The sequence below is a fragment of the Emys orbicularis genome, chromosome 3 (genome assembly GCF_028017835.1).
Source record: "Emys orbicularis isolate rEmyOrb1 chromosome 3, rEmyOrb1.hap1, whole genome shotgun sequence".
Taxonomy (NCBI): Eukaryota; Metazoa; Chordata; order Testudines; family Emydidae; genus Emys; species Emys orbicularis.
The window spans coordinates 119687096-119706234 of NC_088685.1; the positions used below are offsets into that span (position 1 = coordinate 119687096).

The following is a 19139-nucleotide window of genomic DNA, read 5'->3' on the forward strand; positions in this document are numbered from 1 at the left end:
TCAGAATTCTGACAATGGTGGATTGCTTTTCCAAAATGGCCCACTTCATTTCCTGCTTTGGTTTACCCTTTGCAGGGGAAACCACCCACCTCTGGCTAAACAATGCAGTCTATCTTAATGGACTCCCAGATCATGTCACCTCTGACCAGGGGCTTCAGTTCACTTCCTGCTTCTGGCACTAGGCCCTACATCTATTGGGGTCAATGTGCACCTGTCCTCTGTCTACCATCCTCAGTCAAATGGCCAAATGGAAAGAATCAACCAGATCCTAGAACAATACCTATGATGCTACACCAACCATCACCAGGATGACTGGTCTACATTATCACCATATGCTGAGTTCTTGTATAATAATGCAGACCATGCAACCATAGGCCACAGCCCCTTCTTTGTCAACTATGGGTACCACCCCTGACTTCACCCACAACTATCAACATCCTCACCCCCCTTCATTGGCGTTGGACCTAGTACAATACATCCATCACATCCAAGAAGAGATGAAGGAGGACTACAAAAGGCACATGGACCAGCATAAGCAATAAGGCTCTACCTACTCCGTAGGACAAAAGCTATGAATTTCTATAGACAGACAAAAAGACTGTCTCGGAAACTAGACCACTGGTTCCTTGGCCCATACCAGATTTGGTGACAAATCAATCTGGTCATCTTTGAGCTCCAACTCCCTCAATCCCTTGAGTCCACCTTGTATTCCATGTCTCACTCATAAAACCTTACACTGAGAACACATTTCCCCATAGACTCCAGTCACCACTCCTACCAGTACAAGTACAAGATTAGGAGGAATATATTGTCCACAAAGTCCTCGATTCCAAAGTCAAGCAGTGTAAGTTGTGGTACCTGATTGACTAGGAAGGTTATGGCCCAGAGGAACGCACTTGAGAGCGAGCTGAGAACATTCACGCTCCTGCCCTGGTTCAGGTCTTCCATAGGAGCCACCCTGAGAAACCTAGACCCATGTCTCCCAGAGGGCACCCCTAGGAGAGGGGATGATGTCATAACCCACAGACCTTGAACCTTGGCCCACAGGGTTCACAGGAGCAACCACGCTCCAGCCCTCCCCTTGGCAGCCTGCTGACAACTGCTTACCCAGGACTCACGAAGCCCAGCCCGTTTGAGGCTCCACCCCTGAGGTCCTATTGACGGAGTCCCACTGGCCTGACTTAAGCCAGCAGCAGGAACAGGAAGGTGTCTGAACAACTGAGATCCACCCTGCTCTGGGCTGTGTGCTTCCCACTCCCACTCCCCCAGCTTGACTTCCTGGCATCCCAACTCAGCTTGACTCCTGGCATCTGACTTGTGGTTCTGATCTCAGGTCTGTCTCCTGCGTCTGATCTCTCGGTATCCTGACCTGGCCTGACTCTTGACTCCTGTCTCGTGACTGTGGACGCTAGCTCTGACCATTAGATCTGGCTGCCCACAACCCAGCCATGACAGCAGTTTATATACTCAATGCACTGTACAGACATTCTCTCATCAATCACACTCCACTGGCAAGTTATTCAGAGAAAAATTAAAAAGAAGAGAGGAAAATGCAGATTTCATGTTCTATAGTCCTGCAGAGAGGTGCCTCTCCGATATGCTCACCTTTGGATAGTGTCTTCGTTCCTATCAAATCTTCTGGCACAGTTAGGCGATCCCTGCTGCTGTCTGATGAAGTTGTGCCTTCACTTAATAAAGAGTTCTGAGATCCATTATTAGATTTGAGAAGCCGGCTTTCTGCCATTTCACTACTGTCTGCCATTGGATGATCATCAGCATGAATCTGGACACAGAATGATAAAGGCTGATCAACCTCTTCCGTGTTAACTATGTCAAGCCAAGACTGTCTCTCCGAATGAGCCATTTTGGCTAGCAAGGAAGATGAGGAATCTTGTGACTTCATGGTGCTTTCCAGGGAGGAGAGAGAACAGGATGCTTCACTTGATAGCGGCGAGATCAATAAGGACTGCTGCTGAGCCTGTTTTCCGGAACAAATTGAGAGAGAAAAATAATTATCCAACCGCTCCTTCTTTTCTTATTATAATGACCCATGAAACAGTTTCACACATTTTCAAAGTATGCAAAGAAGTGCATGGTCACAAATCAACAACTGCTCCCCATACACATTTTCACACATCCCAGAGTGCACATTCTCTTTTGAAAATGTGGGCATATGGCTTTCAAATATCAGCTAAGGCCTTGTCTATACCAGAGACCTGTTCTGCTTAAGGCCATTGGTTGCCAGTCATTAGGAGTGCAGCAATGGTGCAAACTCCAGTATAGACATGCACATCCACTATTTGCACTAGTGAGACTTACCCCAGTTTCAAACTGGGGAAAACTCCACCAGTGGAATGCTTATGTTTTGGATTTGGTCTTCTTGGTACCTCAAACTTCAATAGATTTTAGTTCTCCCAGCTTTAATGATCTGTGTTCTGGTGACTACAGGTGTCTGTCCTACATGTGTCTCAGGCCTTGTCTACACTAGGCAGTTTCACTAGTGCAACTATACTCATAGCTGGCCACTAATGGCAAAAATCAGGTCAAAACCCCATTGTATACTAGGTCTGAGGTACAACAGGCAAGGTCCTTCACAAGAAGCTATTTAAGAAAGTAAGAAGTCATGGGTGAAAGGCAAAATATTGTTATGACTCAAAAACTGCCTAAGACTGAAAACAAAGAGTAAGAATAAATGGTTAATTTCCATCATGGCAAAAGGTCAACAGTGGGGTGCCTTCAGGTTCTGTATTAGGTATGGTGGTGTTTAATATATTTATTAACGAACTAAAAAAGGCAAGGGGGGGGAAACAGCGAGGTAGCAAAATTTGCAGAGGACAAAGTTATTTAGGTTAGCCACACCCAGAGAAGACAGGGGAATTTCAAAGGGACTTCACCACGATAGGTGAATGGGCAACATGATAAAGGATGAAAGTGAATGTTGATAAATGCAAAGTAAATTAATGGAAGCATATTATCCCACATCTGCCAACTGTGGGGTTCTTACACCTTTCTCTGAAGCATTTGGTACTGACCACTGTCAGAGACTCAATGGGACACAGCACTGAGTCAGTATGGCAATTCCTATGTGGGATGGGGTGTTCACCCCACACCAGAAAGGATGGGGTTAAAAGCAGCCTAGGGAGGCTGCACACGGAGCAGCCAATCAGGGCCCAGTGGGCTTACATAAAGGGAGATGCAGGGCATGAGACATTCAGTTGCCGCAGGGAGCCCAAGGAGAGAGGACTGTATTCTTAGTGGGCTGCAGGAAGGTAGCACTTTGAGCAGAACAGTTGCTGTCAGGGACCGGGGGAGCAAGTGGGAGCTCCTGGCTGGCTGCCGGGACATGCTAGCTGTAGGCCCTGAGAAGAGGGTGAAGAAGGTGCTGGGACTGTGGGGAAGTGGCTCAGGGAATTGAAGCAGTATTGCCGGAGCAGTTAAGCAGAAGGCTTCTATCTATAGGGTCCCTGGGCCAGGACCCAGAATAGTGGGTGGGCCTGGATCCTCCCCACTCACCACGGGGGAAGTGGCTGAACTATAGAACTGGGAGTTGCTTCCCCTCCCGGAAGAGGAAAAACAAGGATAGTGATGCAGCTGGAGGGCTAAGTCATAAAAAGGATGCTGCAGTTCCTGGACTGGGGTGGGTCTACAAGTGGAGACAAGGACAGGAGAGGCACTACCAGGAGAGGGTGCGCCAGATGAGGGAGCTAATGTATGTGATGGCGAGCAGGAGGGGCCGCTCTAGGGAGCAAACTACGTCACACTGTGTTCCTAAAATAGGAGAGATATCTGTAATGATCAGAAGAGAGAACATCTAAACTGAGAGCACTGAAAAATGTTGAAGTTGGGTTGCTAGGGAAACCTCCTGGCTAGGCATGACAAACATAACACACAATCATATCCTTAGGGCCAGTCTAATATACCTATTAACAATACACTAATGATCCATAGATTAACAGCATATCTAAAAACCAAATACAACATTTTATATTATGCTGTGCAAGCTTTTGCAATTCAATGCTGCTGTAACATGCACTATTTCCTTTTAAAGTTGGGGGGGGGGGAGGGGAATGAAGCACAGTTTCTTCCTGGGGTGTAATTATTAATCTTTTGCAGAAGACAAAGAGTGCTGATAAAAAAAAATCCTGAGTAGAGCTATGATTTTTCAGTCACTGGTTGGTCTGAAAAAATTGAAAAAAAAATATCAGTTTGGGTTGAACAGAAACTGAAATTTTTCAGAATTCTCAGTGAATCAAAAAAGGTGAAAAAAATTTATTTCATGTCAAACAAAATGTTTTGTTTGGGTATTTTTAATAAAAGGAAATGAAGGGCTAGATTCACAAAACTGGAGGTGGGGGGGGGAAGAGGCGATGCATGGGGTTTACGTGCCCCCTCACTTGCGCCTTGGCTTGTACTGAGCATGCTCAGTAACACTGCTGAAACTGGCTGCCCTTCCTCTGTCCCCCCACTATTGGCAGGCACAGGTCGTCTCTGGGGGTGCCCTTATACCCAGTAGCCTGGTAGCTAGGGCACTTCCCAGGCATGGGAGAGATACAGGTTGAAATCCCCTCTCTGGAGCAGATATTTGAAACTCAGACCTTCCCTTTCCCAGGTGAGTGACTTAACCACTAGGCTATTCTGGAGTGGGTCTCTCTCCATCTCTACTGTTCCACTTTGTATAAAATATTCATTGGGCCAGAGAAAGAGAATAGGAATGACTCTATAACCCAGTGGTTCAGGTGCTCACATGGGAAGACTGATGCCTAGGCTCCAGTGCCGGCTGTAGAGTAGGGGTTTGAACCTCGTTCTCCCATATCTCACATGAGGGCATAACTACAGGGCATGAAGAGGGTACTGACACCACCACTAGCTCCAATTTTGTGAATGGTGAATAAATCCCTTTCTGAATCTAGCCGCAACACCGAAATGTTCCATTCTGATAATGACAAAAGGGTTTATTTTGACATTTCCAAAATATTTGCTTTTTTTGTTTTGACTGAAACAATTCACTGACTTTAACAAGAATTTGTGAAATGCTTTGGCCAACCCACATCTGCATATTTTAATAAAAAAAGGTCAATCCAAAAAATTTCATCCAGTTCTAATCCTGGGACCCTGTTTATAGCACTGACTGGCTGCATTCTGGTAACTATATTAAAAACGTTTTTTCAGAGCTCTTGAGCCTAACCCAGCTGCTTACAGAATTTAAATTATTTACACTGTCATAAATTTAATCTGCTAGAGTCAGAAGTTCCTCATGGTATCCCAAGAAATAAAGCTGACAATAAGCAAATCAGGAGGGTTACTCTTCCCTATAATTTAAGTCAGGGAGAGACACTGGCCAAGTATCTGTTCCCCAAAGCAGTACAACTAAAACATAAAAATGAATGCCAATGTGATGTTAATGTTCTGATTTTAAAAGCTCAAAAATCAGGACAGGAAAATGTTGGAATTTACATATGTAAAAGAAAGCCTTAACGATATGTGAACTTTGCATCTTTGTGAAGGACTCTTTTTCTTTTCATTTTGTATTAAAGAGAAAAAGGATGACGGGGGTGGTAGAGGAAAAAACTCTTCTAGTTCTCTCTTTTTAATTAATTTATTTTTTTAAAGCTATCCAGTATTTACCTAAGTTACCACAGTGGTTGCTTTGGAGCTATTGCAATCTTCCATATACTAGTAAATCTCCATTTTAGGGACATTTTTAAAAGCAGATGTTTGACCAAGGCAATCCTAAGGATCCCACTGGAGATAAATGAGTCTTTAGGGCCTCTTTTAGAGAGAAATTACTGACATGAAACACATTAACTGTCCTCTTGGGACCTCTGCAGTCTATTATCTCAAGGTAGCTGCTGTTTGGGAGCAATAAATCCACTCACATGTGGACCTTCCTGCCTGAGAAGCCATGGTTTTCAGGAGAGCCTAAGTGACTCTAAAGCTTGAAGTATATAGTACAGCTTGAGGAGATATACCTGCACTAGCTCTGACCAAGTATGTACCTATGGTCTTGGATGGGCTCATACTCAGGGTGGCTAGCTCCTCCTGCTGTTAGCACCGCCAGGGCTACACTAATTCCTAGCGTGCTGGCTCCATCAACTTTACACCTTCCAGCTCTTGTGTAGACATACCCTCAGAAGCATAATTCCCATTTTCAAAAGTGACATAGACACTTAGGGGCCTAAATGTCATTGAAAGTCAGAAAGATTAAGGCCTGGTCTACACTGGGGGGGGGGGGGTGTTGATCTAAGTTACTCAACTTCAGCTACGTGAATAACGTAGCAGAAGTCGATATACTTAGACCTACTTACCTTCACTGCAGTAAGTTGATGGCTGACGCTGTCCCGTCGACTCTGCCTGCGTATCTCACCCTGGTGGAGTACCGGAGTCGACGGGAGAGCGCTCAGTGGTCGATTTATCGCGTCTAGACTAGACGCGATAAATCAACCCCCGCTGGACCAATCACTGCCCGTCGATCCAGTGGGTAATGTAGACAAGCCATTAGGCTCCCAAGTATATCACTTTTGACATTGGTTTGTGTTCCTAAGATAAATGTTACTTCTAATAAAATTAGAAAGTATGTAACTAGAGTATGGATTCCAACCTTGGGTGTGTCCCAAAGAGCAGATTTTCATACAATAGCATCCAAAGTCTGGCAAACTTGGGGGATTTATAGCACAAAAATCCTATATTGAAGGCACACGTCAAAAGCATTACTTCACATACCTTCTCAAAACCAGCTGCTCCATTCCAAGCATTACCCCAGTATGAGGCATGCTGTTCATTTGTCCAGTGGCTCTGCTGCTCCAACAGCTGCCTCTGGCAATTTATGAAATTTTGGCCAAAGAGGACTTTGATATGACATTAAATCAGGTCTGCTGGTGTCTAAGTGTGCTCTGCTAGCCGTGACTAGTAGTAGCCAGAAAGCTGTGGGTAGGACCAACCAGTTAGGGTGACCAGACAGCAAGTGTGAAAAATTGGGATGGGGGCGGAGGGTAATAGGAGCCTATAGAAGAAAAAGACCCAAAAATCAGGACTGTCCCTATAAAATCAGGACATCTGGTCACCCTACGACCAGTGCCAATCAGTGCACTGCCTACTGACTAACTAAAAAAAGACTGGGTTGCTTAGTGGATAATAGGCTTGTTTTTATCAGGAAGGTGATGTGGGGGTGGGGAGATGAAAGCTAAAGGGGGAAGAGGGTGGAAGAAAGAAAAGAGGAGCTTGATGAGGGGAGAGATCAAGGAAATGCGAGTCCCCACAACATCCATCTTGCTTGCACCCCTCCCACTCCCCCACCTTGCTAAAATCCTAAAGCCAGCCTGACTCTTGATGCAGTGGATTTCACATACAACATACAACAGAAGAACATATGGGAAGGAGATACCCAGTGATGGCCTTTGCAGAAAGAGAATATTTAAAATAGTATGATTAAACCCGCCTATGGAGAAATGCAGAGATATTCAATTAAAATCTCAAGATCAACATGAGGGAAGGGCAGCTACAAAGTATTGTAACAACCCATTTGCTTTTATGCTGGCACTATTAAGTCAATGATTCACTGCAGTATAAAATTCCAGATACTTGATTCATTACTAGCCTTTGACCCAGAATAAATCTTTGAGCAGAGTCTTTAAGGTTCTCATTCTCTGCTCTATTTATAGCCACTAGACCACATTTAACTTTCAGTTAGTGCAGTGAATAAAGAAATCTTGAATTTTACATGCCAGTGAACAATACATGTTCCAGGAGTGCCAGGTGGGTTGTTTTACAGTGTTTAACATTTGACAACTGTTTTAGGAGAGGAAGTGCAGATTCATTTATCTGACTGAAACAAAAGGGGAAATAAGTGAGCGGGTGACACATAATCCTAACTTTATAAAAGCAAATTTAGCTCTGGTGCTGGGTGCCAAACAGACATCCCTGCAGGCAGATTCTTTTTATCCACAGAACAGTACTCACAACTACAGTGTAAGCTTCATTGACTAACCTATGTGCCTCAACATATTCAGGAAGAACCACTTCTATAGGTGAGGAGGTATTTAGGGTTTGACTTTTTGCTTAGGGGAAGGGAACATAAAAACAAAAATCAGTCAAATCAACACCTGCCATTAGTTGCAGTGTCAACATTTGGGCTCATGCTCCAGACTGAGCCCAAACATTGACACTGCAATTAAACAGCTCCTTAGCCTGAGCCTTGCAAGCCCAAGTCAGCTGGCCTGGGCCAGATGCAAGTTTTTAATTGCAGTGTAGAGAACCCTTAAAGAGTCTAAAAAGATAAAGAGAAATGAGGGAGTGGGGCAATGTGCTGCAAATGCAAGGAAGGTGATAAGTAACTAATGGCAGGTGTTGATTTGACTGATTTTTGTTTTTATGTTCCCTTCCCCTCATCCAGGAGCTGTTTACTTTAATCTATAACAGAAGCCAGGCAGGAGGGAACGGGGGAATATTCTAAACAGAAGCTCTATGGGAAACAGAAAGAAAGAGACAGCCAGCCTACTGAGCCTAGCTTTAGTAATAGTACTTTTTTCCTTCTTCTAATCGTTTGCCTGTTCAATGTTAGAAGAAAGTGATTTTTTATCATTGTCACATAACATCATCCTCCCTCCATTCACCTCTCTCTCTCTCACACACACACACACACACACACACACACACACACACACACACACACACACACACACACACACACACACACACACACACACACACACACACACTTCCTTCAGTTCCAACGCTTTTAGGACCTTCTCTCAACACCATACCCCCTCCTTCCATGCTAATGAGAAGCTTACTCATGAGATAAGTAGATAAAAATTGATATGTTGGGTGACTATCAGTTAGATTCTTTTCAGTATCACAGAAGAAGAGACTCTTTGGGAGGGATTTAAATGAGGGCAGGGTAGTGTCTTTATGGACCAGCCCTGGAAGGATGTTTGATACACAGTGTGAAATCCACCACTTCCCTCAAAGATACATTCCGCCCTCCAACTTTCGTTCTAAAAGGATCACTTTTGGTTTAGCTCGTCACGCAGATTAATCATTTCATCCATGTGTTCAATTCTCAGTGCACTGTCATGGAGAAGGCTGACATACTAGTGTGCACTGTCACTGGGAAGGGGGGAAGGAAAGGAGGGAGGGGAAGGGTGCAGCAAAATAAGTGCATTCATATTTCGCAGGCAGATTAAATAAATGCTTACAGCCCTTATTGTAAATTATTAGTCAGACATGCACCTACTAAGAGGGTGTGATGACATTTGTGCCAGCGGTTTAGCAACTGGAAACAAGCTAATTACTGTAATACATACCAAATGAGGAGAAGGTGGCTGTTCTGTGTACGGAGGGGGTGGAGTCTCTCCTGCTATTTCTGGATCTTCATGTTCACTCTCACTATAGCATTCTAGGAAAAAAGAGTAATATGAAAAAAAAATAAACACCCATTTATTCCTTCTAGCTGCTCAGCAGTTGAAGATCATTATATGATTAGATTCAATTATATGATGGAGTTGCCTCCGATTGAAGGGAACTGCACTCAATGACCCAGGAGATCCCTTCCAGTCCTATGTATTTTGATCTGAAGGCCAAAACCCATTGTCTTAATGTCTCCTACAGCAATGTCTCCTCATTGCTATTTTATGGCAACTTGTTTTGAAATGTATTTTTATTCCAATTTTATCGTTATGGCAGGAGTCATCAGATGGCGCTGCCATAGACAGTTTTACCAGTTCCTTTTCTTTGCATGTGAGCAGTTTTCAGTCTGAAGAAATGCTGTGTTGTTAGTTTTGCAAGTTTGGGGAAGTTGTGGCAAGCAGTAGGGAAGTTTGTTCCCTTCTTTAGTCTCTCTATCTAGTGTCAATTCCTGGGGCAGAGTTGCTCCCGGGGAAGGAGGCACTGGTGTTTTGACCAAGATTCCTGGAAGAGGGCAATTGCCTGAATACTGTTTGTGACCATCTTCATTCTAGGATTGATGTACATAGGGTCAAATAAACAAGTTGCACTAAGAATACACTCAGATTCCACCTCACTATTTTTAACTCCAGCAAGAAAGACCTGAAAGGCCCCAACATCTGCTACTGCTCAGCAGAGGGACAACAATATGAATCAAAAGGAAAATAGCAGGGGAGTTAGTGGAAGTATTCACTGCTGCCACTTGGGAGGGTTTTTTTTTCAACTAGATTAAACAAACAAAGCATTCACAAACATGGTATAGGTTCTAATCCAGTTATACTCCTTTACAGACCAAGAAATTGAGACACAGAGCTTAAAATGACAAAGAAGGTGACAAAGGAAATCAGCATGCTGTTGGTCCTAACTCCCAGGGCCCTGCTATAGTCACTGGAAAACACTGCTTCCACTGGATTAAATCCCTCAGCAGCAGCCACCAGCACTGCAGATTCAAAGTCAGAGCAAGTGTTTATATGAGAGACTTCATTCTGTTTAAATGCTTTCCTGTACCACATACCATGTGCGACAGAGTATGCACATACCCTGTACCTGTACATCTGATCTGAACTGAGCCATCGTGTGGTTAGCAAGAATCAGTTAAGCAAAGTGTAATGACGACAGCATCAGTGGGTGTTGGGAGACTGAGGTACTCACTGCCCCTGTGGTTTCAATTGGAACCAGTATTCTTCACTTCCTCTTATAACCTGTTGCACAATATTACTATGTGCTGTTAAACAGCAGTAGCAATATCACCTTACTATCTTTGACATAACTTACAGGGTGTTTGTGAGGTTTCTGTTTTTATGTTCATGAAGCATTTTGTGGTTCTTGGATTTCATGGCACCATACAAGTGTGAAGTATTATTTATTAGCATCACCATTTGGTAACAATCAATTATCATATCTTTCAGATAAATTATTGGTTGTACTTTTTTGTCTCCCTTCTTTTATATATGGAAAACTGTGTGTGTCACTTTTCTGGTTCTAATAATTTACCTGTCTGCAAAAAGCATTGACGTGAAGATTTTAAGCAAAAGAAAGATGTCACAAAGATGTTGACGAAATGACATTCAGGGGATTTGCCAGGTTTTGTGTAGTTTTTCACATGTTCTCATTTTATTATTGGCAGAACTAGAGGATTATTTTAGTTTTTTTTTAACATAGCTACGGTTTTGTTTATTGCAAACTTTGCCCAGCTACATATTTTAAAATCATGTTTAGAATAACAGATTGAAATTTTATGCAAGTAGAAACATTTAAGAAATCAAGGGAACTACTGATTAATAAATGAAATATTCTTTCTGTGGCTTTTCTTTTATTCACACATATGACACCGGAAAAGTAAAATCTATATCTGATATTGGAAACGGATTGAAGGAGGGACTAAATGCACAGAAACCATTCCCCTCACTCTCCCCTCAAAAAAGCAAGAATCCAAGAGTGGGAATCTAAGAGCTCCTTGAATAGTTATGTCGTGTGACACTCAGGAAAGAGTTACGGTGCTGGAAACTGTAGCATGTCCTTAGGCTATGTCAGCATTTTCCCAAAATGGGAGGAAGATGGATAGGCCTTTAACAACACACACATCAGGAGTACAGGGCAGGAGATGGGGACGGGTACATTTTCCTGAAAATAGCAGTGCGGCGTGTCAGCTTTAAAAAGTTTGGACAATACTTGACAATGTTATGTTTGTTCTGATGATGAAGTGCTGGTAACTTGGTCACCTGCTGCAGAGGTTAGCTGGGTAGAGTTTCTCAGGACAGGAGCTCTCTCGTCTGCTTACATAGTTCCCATTAAGCTCAGTTGACTTTCCTAATTTTAATTGCTTCTTATTTTCCTAACTCTTCTCTTGCTTCAGCTGTTTCTCCAAACACAACCAGCATACTGTACTTCCTGGAACTTTCATTTTTAAGTTCCTATTTGTATCCATAATATTGATAGGTTGCCAGTTAAATTATTGTCATCATCTTTCAATCAGCCATTCTGCTGCTTGTCTAAACAGCTCAAGAAAAGCTGGACCCCTTCCCTCCTCTGGTAAAATTATCAGACTGGGTTCCCTGCTATGAGACCTAAGATTCAGTGTAGCAACGTGCCCTCCACTTGCCCCAAACCGCTCTGCTCTAACACCTGGGTGAGGGGATGAAGAGGCACTAGGGAACGTATCCACAAATGGCAAGTTTCTGGAGAAAGTTAGTGGACCAGTGAATAGAGGTTTCTGTTAAAGAGAAGGAAGGGGAAATACACTGTATCCCAGTCAAAACAAAGTATCCTGATTCTCCAGGCACCTCAAGTTATCATCACCAGTGATTTCTATCAGCACAAACAGCTTGTAATACCACTCCATATGGCACTAAGCAAGCTCAGCAAAGTTAACACTAGCACTGTATGAATGAGTCCTATGTACGAGCTACGTCCCCATTCACAGAGGTAGCAGAGGGCCTAAAGCAGGGGTGGTTAACCTTTTTTCTATCATGGGCCCATAGGCGCCAACTCTGTGGGTGCTCCGGGGCTGGAGTACCGACGAGAAAAAAATGGTGGGTGCAGAGCATCCACCGGCAGCCTCCCTACCAGAACCTCCCCCTCCCCCAGCGCCTCCTGCCTGCTGGTGGGCCCCGCCGATCAGCACCTCCCCTCCCTCCCAGTGCCTACTGCGGATCAGCTGTTTTGCAGCATCAGGAGGCTCTGGGGGGGAAGAGGAGAGGAGCAAGGGCGGAGTGCTCGGGGGAGGGGGCGGAACTGGGCAGGGAAGGGGCGGGAAGAGGCGGGTAAGAGGCAGGGCAGGGGTGGAGCGAGGGTGGGAAGAAGCAGGGCAGGGGTGGGGCCGTGGGGGAAGGGGTGAAGTGGGGACAGGGCCTGGGTGGAGCCAGGGAGAGCACCCCCAACAAATGAGAAACTTGGCACCTATGCACGGGCCATTGACCCACATAAAAAATCAATCATGGGCCACACACAGCCCCGCAGTGAGGTGTGGAGCCTCAGGGCTTCCTGCCCACAGTGGGGCAAGCCAGCGCTCACAGCTCCAGCCCCACGGGGGGGCGCCGAGGTTCAGGGCTTCAGGCCTGCAGCACCAAGACTTGGCATGAGCCGGATGAAATTAAGCAACAGGCCAGATCCAGCCCACAGGCCGTAGGTTCTCCACCCCTGGCCTAAAGAGATGATTGTATCAGAGTTCTCTGGTGCTCATAAACACAAATAGAGTGAACCATTTAGGCTGTAAACTTCTTGGGTGCAGGGACCTGCCATTTTATGTCTCTAAAGCACCATCTACACATATAGTACTGTATTAATGAATAAATAATGGAAACTCTTTTAAATCATAAATTCCACAGTTGTCAGACGGTTAATTGTTGTGCCTTGGTTGATATAGAAATCAGATATTTCAGGGCACAACTGGGTTTTTGGTGCTAGTGAAACATGCAACAGCTGATGAGCCACAAACTGAAAGTTTAAAAAGAACAGCGTTGATATGAAATTCATTGTAGCAAAAATCTCACTGTGTAAAAAAAATGAAATCTTTCCATGCAAAAACTGTGATGTGAACATACCTTCTTCATTCTTTCCATTGGATGCCTGAGGAATTACAGCTAGCCCCAGTTTATTTAGCCACCTATGTTATAAACAGAAAGCAAGCACATGTTTAGGGATATGTGTATTCTACTCTGCAACACCTCTGACAATCTTCAGATACAGTGATCTTCCTATCTTTTATTATCACCACCAGTTCTTTTCTTTCATCCTCAGTTTAAACTTCCTGTGGGAATCAGAGCAGGTCTACACTACCAAGTTAGGTTGGCTAATCTACATCACTCAGGGCTGTGAAAAATTTTATGCCCTCTACAATGTAGTTAAGATGACATAAGATCCAGTGTAGACACCACTATGTTGATGGAAGAATTCTTCTATCATCCTACCCACTGCCTTTTGGAGAGGTGGATTTACTACAGCAATCAAATAACCCCTTCTGTCGCTGTAGCAAGTGTCTATACACCACAGCGCTACAGCAGCACAGCTCAAGGTGAGCCCCCCTGTAGTGCAGACTCTCCTTAAAAGGTGCTGAATACCCCTACTCCCATTGATTACAAAGGGAGTTGAGGAGCATTCAAGCACCCCCCAAGGAGATATGTACTCCTCACCTCACAGGCTAAGGAACAGTTTATAAGGCTATTTAGAAATCCCTCTATTTTTAAACTGCTTCCATACATGGGTATCTGAACCAGTGACTTAATTATTTAAGATACTGTAACAAATTATTTATTCCTCACAGTTACACAATCTTGCGCTCTGATCAGATCATGGCATACTTTGTAAGAATAGGTCCTTTAACTCAGGCTTCCTGACCAAATTTAGAATTGTGTAAGTTATGTTCTGCCTTCCTAAATGTACCCTTCAGTTTTATATAGCATTCTTCACTTCCTGTTCTAAACTGTTAGGTAGCGTTGCTGCATGCTATTAACAGCCGCTGCGTTTCCCTCCTTCCCTAGAGGGCTGTGTTTTCTTAGTGCATGAAGTGACAGCTGGTTATAGTTTGTGTATCTTTTCAATTGATAAATCGTTTGGATCCTTTGAGCTGTAAGGTGCTATAGTGTGCAAGATACTATGTGCTCATTCACCCCCTCTTCAGACTAATCTGTAGGTCTAGTGGACCTCTGGAAACTAATTATTCAACAATTAGATGACATAGTGTCTCATCTTGTTCACCATTGAGGCCACTGGGAAATTTGCCAATAACTTCAGTAGGAGTAGGATTGGGTCCTTAGTCCCACCTCCTCCTGATCACTGTATGAAGTATAGATGTGCATAACAACTAAAGCTTACGGGTTGTCATTCCTGTAAAAGTGAAGAATGAATTTTGGCTCCAGTTTATTAAGGACCTTGACCTTACTCAATGAAGATTAATAGAAATGAAAGTAAAAAAGAAATCTTAGTATTTCAAACAGAACGGATAGGTCCAAAAAAATCCAGATTTAAAAGGTTGCCATCATGTAGGAGTGTAAGGTGCACATTGTTAAATGCAGGCAGCTATCTGCTATCCAACATTCGTTTGCTTTTTATGTTTGCATGACTGCTGCAAAGAGTTCATCTTCTAGCACATGTACTAAATAAATGAAGCAAACTACTCCCTGAATAAACCCATTAGTGGTTTAATGGATGGATGCCTACAAGAGTTACAAACAAAGGTCCTACTCCTATAAACATTTATGTACATGAGTAACTTTACACAAATGAATAGTCCCAACGAGTTCAGTGGGGCAAGTGTAAACAGTTTCAGGACTGGGACCAAGAAGGCAGATACCGCTCACTCTAGTTTTATGCATGTGTGACTTTTGTTTATAATACATTTCCATGGAAAACATTAGTATTAATACAACACTGAGAAATTAAGTTCTCATAAATCAGCAAATCCACAAAGATTAACTCTGACCCTATGCAGGGGTATCTCACTCAATCCTCAAGAAAGATTTTCTGCAAACTGCAGTTGTTAAGTAAATTTCATTATGGCTTAAAAAATCAAGGCCAATATTAAATTACTGTATGCCCTATCGTACCGTACCTTACTCTGAAAGGTTGTATAAGAAATTTCAGTTTGTATTATATAATGTACATTAAAATTTGTCAGACAATTCATAATTTACAATACATGCCATATTTTAAAGGCCTAAATTCAAGGGTCAGAGTTAATCTTTGTGGATTTGCTGATTTATGAGAACTTTAGGAACATTGATTTATTTTTATGAAACATTGGCGGACTTATTGAAAATTGGCCTTATAATGGGATCCTAACTTAACCTTACCTATGGAGCAAATATTTCCACTCCATAATATCTTAATTAAATTGGCATGTTTTTAAACAGCCACCACTAGAGCAGGGTGTTTTATCTTACATTTACCTGGAAGATAACCACTGCATCAGCAAGAAAAACAAAAACAGCACTCTTGAATCACAACAATCACATACTCTTGAATCACAACTACTACTTGATAAGTAAAGAACCAACATGCAAACAAAGCAATGGTTCTAAGATGGTGGGCAAGGATAGAGATATTCAGTTGCTGTTACTTACCTATTCATTTCCTCCACATTCTCTGCTGCAAAATAAAATGTCTTGATCTGTGGGTGGCTGACCTTAATAGCACTTCAAGAAAAAACAACAACAACAATGCGCACACACACACACACACACACACACAGAGGAAAAGTTAATTTAGGTAGGAAAAAACAATGAAATTGTGTGAGCAAATTATCCAAAGCATAACACCTTTGTACACCCCATTCTATTAATGCAGACCAAGTTATCCATCAAGAAATGTATTTCTTTCCTCAAAATTCTGTGCCATTTTTGGAATTTTATAGGTCTGTCATTTTAGCAAAGATACAAAGAACATTGGGTTGAAATAGATAAGAGGCGTTCCAGTACTGAAAGGACATTTTCAGAAGAAAAAAAACTACTAACATATTTCTAGTCTATTAGCGTCATTATATGGCCTCCTGATTTGTACACCCTTTTGGTGAAGAGAAGGGAGTAAAAAAGATACACCTCTACCTCGATATAACGCTGTCCTCGGGAGCCAAAAAATCTTACCGCGTTACAGGTGAAACCACGTTATATTGAACTTGCTTTGATCCACCGAAGTGCGCAGCCCCGCCCACCCGGAGCACTGCTTTACCGCGTTATATCCAAATTCGTGTTATATCGGGTCGCGTTATATCAAGGTTGAGGTGTACTTGTGAAAATAAATGTTATAATGATATTAGCTGCCCTCTAACAAACCAACATGCTTGGGAATAAGCGCTAAAGTATCACAAGAAAGATGTGCCGGCTAAAGAAAAAAGTTTCCAATTCTGGATGCTCACATACCAAGAATCCATCTCAATTCACCTCTGTTCTGTTGCCCCCGAAAAAGAAAATCAGCCTGTTTCAGAAAAGCAATAAAGTTGCCTTCTAGTGAAGGACTGGAGGGCCAATGGGACTGGAATCTGCCCACAGGACTGCATTGAAAGTTGATTCCATTCGATAGTTGTTTGGTGGCTTATATAAAATGAATTGAACTCAGTCCAAATACTGCAGGCAAGTATCCACATAAACACCCATCATCAACTGTGTCAATAAGTGGCAGCTACAATGAAGAACTATACAGCAATGGAAACTGAACTAGCTAGTTGAAACACACTGGTAAGTTAAAACAGAAGAAATGTACATTTCTACAGCCAATTTTATCTCTGTTCTGTTGATAACTAGAGGATTTCAGGAAGCCTAAGCAGATCATGGGGCACCTTTTCTCAAAATACCTATGATTTTTTCATTTAAGACATCTCACCATTTTTAAAAGGGCACAACTTTATATGCCCTTCTTCCTACATGTTATTAGGTAGCATTCTAATTATATGCACCAAACTCTAGAAAGGAGATTATTGTTCTCACATAATTTAAATAATAAAGCAAATTATGCTAATTTCTGCATTTTGAAAATAAGATCATAGCAGGTCCCCCATATGTGATAATTAGAACTGGGAGAATACTTCAAAAGTTTCTGGTAACATTCATTCCAATTTTTAGATGAATTCATTGACTGTTTGCAGCCTTTTTGTGTTTTATTGCAAATATTCTACCAAACCAATTTCTGTCCGAAATGATCACTGAAACAACCCGTTGGAAATTAATTGGAGAATATCCACAGAAAGCAAACATTGAATTTGCAAATAAGAGTATTCACAGAGGAATCCTCATTCTAAGAGTTTCACTCATCCAGTCAGTGAATGTAACCACACCCTGTGACTTACAATTGAACATTTCATACTTGAGCCCCTAACCTTAGGCACCTAGAGCCCCTCATTTGCAAACACTATCTATCATGCTTAACATTGCAAATGGTCCATTGATGCCAAAGGCAACAGTCAACACTTGCTGTGTGTTATGTGGCTCAGCAAACAAGGGCTCTGAGAAACCAACAGGGAACTCTGGAGCCATAGACTCTCATACTCATTTTGCCTCTGTTCCTCAAGAATTCAAGTAACAGGCCTGCCAGCAAGCGTGCCTCAAGAAAAATGTGGGGATAGAGCATAGGGAGGAAGGCATTCTCTTAAAAGCCAGGATAAAACCATGTAGTGTTTTATAGATTAAAAACCAAAGCCCTTGGCATAAAGACATATTTGTTGTTTAATAGAGTATTATGACTCTGCATACCATAGATTTTATCTTTACAAGGGTGCACCAAATTCACTTTCCACAACTCCTAAAACTGCATAAATCCCATGCCAGGGTTCTCCAGGGAAGGCTAGCTGCTCAGTCCAGATAGGGCGGCAATACACAGGAGGCGTAGTGAGCAAAAGGCTTATCAGGAAAATAAAACAAAACAAAATAAAGTAAAAATAATAATAAGAATAATTTTCCAGGCAATGTCAAACATACAAAACTAGCTATTCTTTGCGCAAAAGTTAAGCCCAGTCATGGTGAAAGTAAGAAACTCAGAAGTTCTTCAGATAGTCTATTCATGACATTTCTGATCTCCATCCCTTTTCATTGACCTCCACCAAATTCAAATGTAGCTTTTGGCGTGTAAAAGCTTTATTCAGCCAAGCGTGGGGCTGAGTGACAAACTTACTACTTTTTCTTGCATTCACTCGCTCGGTCCACAGTGAAGTCTGGCAGGTTGATGAATCCTTCAGCTTTCTCAGCCTGCAACAAAATACGTCACCGGCATTAACCCAGGCTCCAGTGGGGGACACTGCTGACCAAGGTTACATTAATTCCCGACAACCTTTTATTCCGTGCATATACATTTCTACTGCAAGGAGCCAGATAGGACTGACTTTTATGTGACTGTGTGTTGGGGAATCAGAAACCCTGCATGGGTTGCCTATCTCATTGTGATGGCGGTGCCACTACTCCGCCTCCTGTGCACGTGAGCAGGGTGTGGGCATAGCTTTTGCTCCACACCCCCAAGAACCAAGCAGCACAGGTGAACTGGCACAGCAGGGAATGGAATCTGCACCTAGTATAGGGTTAGGGAAGATTACTCCCCCCTCTGGACCAACCATGCACTGACTCAAAGTCACACCCTGGTCCGTAGGGTCAGCTATGGATACAAGCTCCAAAAGCAAAATTTAGCCTCAGGTCTGAACAGGACTAAACTAGAGGAGGCACTAGGGGAATGCAGCTCCCTTTGTAATGATCAGTGATCACATGCAGATACTGCTGTAC

At 42.8% G+C, this 19139-nt stretch overlaps 1 protein-coding gene across 1 annotated transcript in view; it reads right to left on the reverse strand.

Annotated features, from left to right (window-relative positions):
* The window catches only part of IPCEF1 (interaction protein for cytohesin exchange factors 1), a 57497-nt gene that overhangs the window by 17035 nt on the left and 21323 nt on the right, over positions 1–19139 (reverse strand). The window contains exons 5-9 of the mRNA XM_065401444.1: positions 18541–18614; positions 16002–16073; positions 13485–13546; positions 9303–9394; positions 1606–1972 (exon numbers count right to left, since the gene is read on the reverse strand). Of these exons, the coding sequence (XP_065257516.1) occupies positions 1606–1972; positions 9303–9394; positions 13485–13546; positions 16002–16073; positions 18541–18614 (667 nt within the window). The remainder of the gene's footprint in view (positions 1–1605; positions 1973–9302; positions 9395–13484; positions 13547–16001; positions 16074–18540; positions 18615–19139) is intronic.